The sequence below is a fragment of the Eurypyga helias genome, unplaced genomic scaffold (genome assembly GCF_000690775.1).
Source record: "Eurypyga helias isolate BGI_N326 unplaced genomic scaffold, ASM69077v1 scaffold16824, whole genome shotgun sequence".
Lineage (NCBI taxonomy): Eukaryota > Metazoa > Chordata > Aves > Eurypygiformes > Eurypygidae > Eurypyga > Eurypyga helias.
Window position 1 is genome coordinate 1 of NW_010246984.1, and position 6575 is coordinate 6575.

A 6575-nucleotide genomic window follows, 5' to 3' on the forward strand; every position below is an offset into this window, starting at 1 on the left:
CTGAACTGCATTCGATTTCTCCCCGTCAGCTCTCCTGCCTGGCCAGGTCACACTGGATGGCAGCACGGCCTTCTGGCGTGGCAGCCACTCCCCCCAGTTTGGTGTCGTCAGCAAACTTGCTGAGACCAGGAAATCTCAGGTTGTGTTCTTGGGATCAGTAATTCCAGAGGTGGTTAGGAGGTGGAAATGCGTTTCTGTTGAAAACTGGATGCTTTCAGTGAAAGCTGTGAGCGGATTTGGTCGGTGTAAGTTTGAGGTAGGGGCTGGGAGAGATGGAATTCAGCGCAGTGTAAAAATCGCACAAGGCGTGAGCTGTTGCAGACGTGAACGATCTGTAACTGGCTGTTGTGTCGTTGCAGCCTACGAAAGTCCTGGGTATTTACACTTTCACCAAACGCGTTGCACTAGAGGAGTTTGAGAACAAGCCCCGAAAACAACAGGGTTACAGCACAGTCTCTCACTTCAACATCGTCCACTACGACTGCCACCTTGCCGCCGTAAGGTACGTTCAGGTGGCGGGCTGGAGAGCGGCGGTTGGGGTTATTTTCCAAGGTGGTTTCTGAGCGTGGCACTTGGCCTTGTGTCTCAGGGTGGGTTGGTTTATGAACTGATCGCATGGCAGCCTGGAGACAGCCGTGGGCTTCTCTCTTCTCACGTGCCAAGCAGAGGTCAGGTCTGCACACTGAAAAGGGAAGTGCAGCATTTAAAGCAGCTGTGGAATTATCAGTTTTTTGATGCTTCTTTAGACAAAACCTCACGTACTTCTAACTTGCCTGGGTGTGGCTTGCTTTCTCCATGCAGACTTGCTCGCGGCCGTGAAGAGTGGGAGAGTGCGGCCCTGCAAAACGCCAACACGAAGTGTAACGGGCTCCTGCCAGTCTGGGGACCTCACGTGCCAGAGTCTGCTTTTGCTACTTGTTTAGCACGGTGAGTAGAAAAAGTTACTTCTCGAGCTGGTTTGCACTTGGGTAGGTGAGTCAGGACGTTACCACAGAGCTTCAAACCATGGAATCAAAGGTGATGCAGCTAAATCTTAGTAAACATGAGCTATTTCAGATTCTACCTTCAAGAGTACGTCTCCTAAAAAAGTGCAGGTGTCTGCTTCTTGACTTCATATAAGTAAATTCATTACCTCCTTAGCCCCCGTCACTCCTGAAGATGCACCGTGCAGTAACAATGTGGATTTATCTGCAGCCCAGTGACCCCTCCTGCTTTACAAAAGAAACTAACTGATTCCCTTGTGTAGATTTCCAAAGCCCTTCCGGGTGGTAGTGCATTTTGGTAGCCTGACCACTTCCCGAGAGCAGATGGAGGTGGTTCATCCTGTTAATGTTCTGGTCCACCTTGCGCTGGGTTTGTACAGTCGCATCAGAAATCGGGAGCGGTAACGCCTTCGGTGCGTTTCAGCCAGGTTGCTGTATCCCAAACACCCCGGATGTGGGAAAACAGTATGGATGAGTGTGTGTATGTATGCAGATGGCATGGTACTTGCCAGAGTAAGCGGAGAGCCCCCCTTTTATGGAGGTTAAGCGAAGGTGGCACTACTTACATTTTTGTATCCTGACCGTTCTTTAAAGCTTGTCTGTGAGATACTTGCTCAGATTCTGGGCTGTAGTGTGGCAGAAGAAAGTGTAACACAGCTTTGAAAGGGTTTTTACTGAAGTAATGCTTCCTGCTGTTTTTCAGACACAACACATACCTCCAGGAATGCACAGGGCAGCGGGAACCCACCTACCAGCTCAATGTCCATGACATTAAACTGCTGTTTCTCCGTTTTGCCATGGAGCAATCGTTCAGCGTCGATACTGGAGGAGGAGGAAGGGAGAGCAACATACACCTCATTCCATACATAATCCACACGGTGCTCTACGTCCTCAACACGTCAGTACCTTTCTCTTGGCAACAACTTCTGCCTTCCTCTCTTGGTCTCAGAAAGGGGCTGCAGTCGGGGCCGTGCATGTGTATGTGGCAGGAGTGGTGGAAAAACACACACAAGTTTTAGGAGGAACTAAATTACAAATTTTAAGCTGACTGGTACAGGCTTATACTGTTTGGGGTAAAGCGTTGCCGCCTGGACATGCAGGATAACAGGGAACCTATTGAGTAAAAGTAATTGGGAATTAGCTTCTCTTTCCATTCTAGATGTAATTATTACCTGTGAGCTGAGCAACAGGGTTATTAGATTAAAAAAACCACCGCCAGCTTAATTTTTGCTGGAACAGACAAAGGAGGCTACTATGAAGTAATTGTTGGTTGAAAACTTAACCCCGGTATCATTTTAGCCGACATGAAAATAACACCATCAGTCTTGGTTCCAGTTTTGACATACCGGAATTCTCCTGTAGCGTTCAGGCCCGTCAGATTTTCCTGGCATTTTTAAGATTTGTTATTATTTACATGAACGCCAGCGTAGGAACCCTTCTGCAGAAGTGTGTTAGTCAGATCTTACTAGTACAAAGCATAAACATCGGGCATGCTTTGGCTTGACGTTGTGTCTAAGTGTGCAAATCCATAGGCACCTGGATGTTTTTGGGTGCATGAGCACTGATAATACAGCACCCCGTATGAAAATGCAGTGCCCTGTGACTTTTATTTGTGTAGTTAGATACCAGAAAGTGGTGTTAATTAGAGGAGGGTATAAATGTTAAAATATAAACATACACCTCTTCCACCAAGGTCACTCCAAACGGAGTGCAATGAAATCTCTCTCACTTTCCCGCCTGGAACTAATCAACGTTTTGGCTCTAATACAATTTGTCTTTTGTTTTTAGTATCTATATCCAGATCCCTGCGCTATTGTTTTCTGGTCCCTTGGGAGACAAATAAATGAAACTATTCTTTTCATCTCGTTAGTCCGCTTACTGGCACCAGAGCGCCCGGCACCCGCTGCGCGCCTGTTGGATAAAAATGCATTATGTACTTTCCAGACGTGATTATTTTTATTTTCTAAAGACATGTTTGATATTAAATGGAGAAAATGAAGAGCTACTTGTTGGCTACCAGCTGCATTGTGTAGCAAATGAAAAGGTCGCACAACACTGACACCCAGACACGGCTTTATTTGCTAGGATGCTGCTTTATACCTTCCTGGTGGGGAGGGTGTATCTGACTTAAAAATGAAGGGACCTGCCTGGCTGGCAGCCTCTTCCTGATGAAGTAGAGCGATAGTGTGGTAAGAGCTGCTCCGTCTTCACAAGGTCTGCTGTGACACAAAGTTTGCACGGTAGGCTCAGGGGTGTCAGGACTCTTGAGGAGACTGGAGCTAGGGGAAGGGAAAAAAATTATGTATGTGAGCTTACAGCAAATACACTGTGTTTTTGGTTTAGAAATTGGCCTGCATGTTCTCTGTGATTGCTTTTGCAGTAGATGAAGAACATAAATTGATTTTAATGTCCGGCTGTAGGAGCTGCAGTCACGTGCTTAGTGTCAGCTGGGAGATAGCACATGGCCTGGCTGGCCTTACCTCTCTTTTGTTCTCTGAGATAAAGGAAGAGTAGCTCTGCACCTGTATTGCCCTCTACTGGGGCGATACCAACTGCCTTGTGAGCCTGGAGAGGTTTGCTCCAAGGAGCAGCAAGTTTGCTGGGAGCAAATACTCGAGCAGTGGATGAGTTTGGGAAAAGCCTGACATTCCAAAGCTAGTGCTCTTTTCTCCCGTCTAGGACTGTGTGACTGCAGTACCGCAAAGCTCCCGAGACGTAGCAAATGGCCACACGAGAGCCAGAACAGCTGCTGAAGCTTTTCTTGTGTTTCAGAACTCGAGCAACTTCGAGGGAGGAGAAAAACCTGCAGAGCTTCCTGGAGCACCCCAAAGAGAAGTGGGTGGAGAGTGCCTACGAGGTGGATGGGCCCCATTACTATACCGTGCTGGCGCTGCACATCTCGCCCCCCGAGAAGTGGAAAGCCATGCGAGTGGAGATCCTCAAGAGGCTCCTTGTCACCTCCCACACGCGAGTGGTGTCACCAGGGGGAGCCAGCAGGTTAGCCACGACCCCACCGGGCCTGCTCCCATGCTGGCACAGGGCTCGGAGCCACGGGCATGGGGAGCTAAAGAAAGGAGCATGCTATTCTGAAATAGCAGAAACTGACCCTTCTGTGTCGCTTTGCACTCGGTGTTGTGGAGGTGTGAGCAGGAGCGTTCAATTCTGGGGTCTTTTTGTGTAGATCAGTCAGTGGAAGCTGTGCTTTTCTTATAGCTGATAGTAGGAGAATGGGAGGATGCGTTGTTCCCCCTCCTCAAGTGAAACCCTGTAGTAACGTCTGTTGTGTGCTGTTTCAGAGCTGCTAGCGTGCTCTCTGCTTGCCTGACTAAAGAAGCTGTTTCTGTGCTCTTTTGATCAGTGCACCAGCTCCCAAAAATAGAAAAATAGAAATAGAAATCAAATGCCATTGCTTTTAAAAAAGAAAAAAATCAATAGCAGCTGTCAGGCAGTTGAAGCACGAGAATAAGTGGCTGTGCCTGCCTGACAAAAGCGTGTGTTTCCAGAGAAGGAAGGGGAATTCCAGTTTCTGAAAAGATGATTTTAAATAGCTGTCATAATTAGGAATCAATTCATTATTTTTCTAAGTCGCCTTAAAGGGCATTCTTATTCTGATGACATTAATTATGTGTTTGATAAAGTCATTACATTGTAGTAGCACACAACACAGCATGCATCAAGGCTATTAGAGGCATCCAACGTGAGAGAGCCCTGGAAGGGGCTCCTGTATTGATTTCTCTGCTGGTTTCTGCTGTTCAAGCTCAGCCTGCGCTGCCTCTCCTGTTTCCACCACCCTGCCTGAGTTCTGGGCAAGGGGGTTGAACAATTGCAGGAGGTGCTATCATGGAGGTCTGGTTTCTCAGGCACAAGGGCGTGTGGCTCTTCATGTGGGCTGCGAAAGAGACTGGTAAAACAAAGCCCCTGTGTGGGTTTGCTGTGGGCGTTAGGTGTTTTTTTTAAACTTTCATTAATGATTCTGTTTCTTTGCCAATTTAAGCATGTGTGTACTAATAGCATATTGGAACAGACATAGCAAGAAACTTCCAGCTAAACCATTCAGTCTCTGGAATTTCAGGGGAAAACACTCAGAAATAGTTCTCAGGAATTATGTCAAGGTTTATTCAAGGGCTTTCTTTAATCCCTGCAGACTAAGAGAGCACAAAGCCTTCCACTGATAATACCTCTCCGGAATAGAAATATGGCAATTCTGATTTCCAAGGTCTGTGCTTATTTATTCTTGTGGAAAATGAGGAAGAGGGTGATGGACGGTGAAACACCCTGCAGATAAGTGCCAGTAGCTTGAATTTGTAGGCTGAGGCAAAGAGGAAGCCAGCGTCGGTAACGCCAGAGTAACGTGTCTGCCTGCAGAAGATACAATTAGCATTCCACATAGGATGCAGTACCAGGGTGTTTTCTGGGAGCACCGCCGTTCAGAGTGCACAGGGTGGCACAGACTGAAGGTTAGGGAGATGGAAGGATTCACCGCTACCTGTGACAGAGAGAAGTCGCTGTAGGAGCCAAGCGTGTGTCTAAAAACAGCTGAGGGATCTTAAAAAGGGCCTGTAAAGCTTATTAATGAAGATGCAGGCAATACTCTACATGCCTTAAGTAAAGGCAATAAATACTGCCTGTGCCCTGTTCTGTGGTTGGGTGTTTTATCCAGCTGCTGAGCTGGATTAGTCATTGAGGAGAGTCTAGCCAAAAATGTCTTCTGTCTCTGCCAGGAGCTAGAGCTATTGCAGTTTGTCTGCAAGACCAAAGGGAGAGATGCTCGGCAGCTTCTGTGTGTTTAGAGACACTCTGTATTTAAACCCAAAGATGAAATCACCAGAATGGCTAGGAGTTGTGGGTTTGTTCGCTCTTTTTTTGTAAATATGATGTACAAATTCTAAAGAGCTGAATCAAGTGACCGATTACCCGCTCGGTATCACCAAACCGAGAATTCTGGCTAGAAAAATCCTATAGACACACTTCAGTATAGCTTTCATCTGGAGGTTGGGAGGAAAACATCCTTTTGATCTTTTTTTTTTCCCTTTGCTCCTGACTGTGACCTTTCTAAAATATTCATGAGAGAAGCGAGGCTCCGCAAGTGTTAATGTCTAACTTTCTGCCGGCAATCCACGCGTAGCTGATGGGCCTGAACCAGCTTACATTAATGAAAACGCGGCAGCTATTCTATGCGGTCGCTGTTCCAGAAGGTAGCTACCAGACTTAACCCACAAGGGCCTTTTAGTTTTCAATTAAAGGAGCAGACTCCAATTAGATCAAAACCATTCACATAAAAAGAAACTCTGTCTTGCAGTATTTGGGAGTCTAGAATTAGCCTCGCTCAAAGTTGCTGTTCTTCCCGTGGAAATTTAGTCACCTTTACTAATTGGTTTTCCTTTAAATAATTAAGCCGGGCTGCCACCTACCAAGCTGTCTGTTTTAAGGGCAGACACACAGTAAGAGCAGCAAAATGTTTGTTCACCCAAAACACCCCGACTTGAGGCAGGTTGCGGTTGGGCCCGTGGTCAGACAATACCCTTTTGTCTTGCTGACTTAAGTCGGTGGCAGCTGAGCTTGTTCTAGATGCGTAAAGAAGGCTTCTCCCCC

General features: G+C 46.9%; 1 protein-coding gene across 1 annotated transcript in view; it reads left to right on the forward strand.

Annotated features, from left to right (window-relative positions):
• Positions 1 to 359: 359 nt before the first annotated feature.
• Positions 360 to 6575, forward strand: part of LOC104508854 (E3 ubiquitin-protein ligase UBR4-like) — a gene marked incomplete at its 5' end in the record, with an annotated part of 8941 nt that continues 2725 nt past the window's right edge. Inside the window, 4 exons of the mRNA XM_010150601.1 lie at positions 360 to 502; positions 802 to 927; positions 1687 to 1881; positions 3756 to 3980. Of these exons, the coding sequence (XP_010148903.1) occupies positions 360 to 502; positions 802 to 927; positions 1687 to 1881; positions 3756 to 3980 (689 nt within the window). The remainder of the gene's footprint in view (positions 503 to 801; positions 928 to 1686; positions 1882 to 3755; positions 3981 to 6575) is intronic.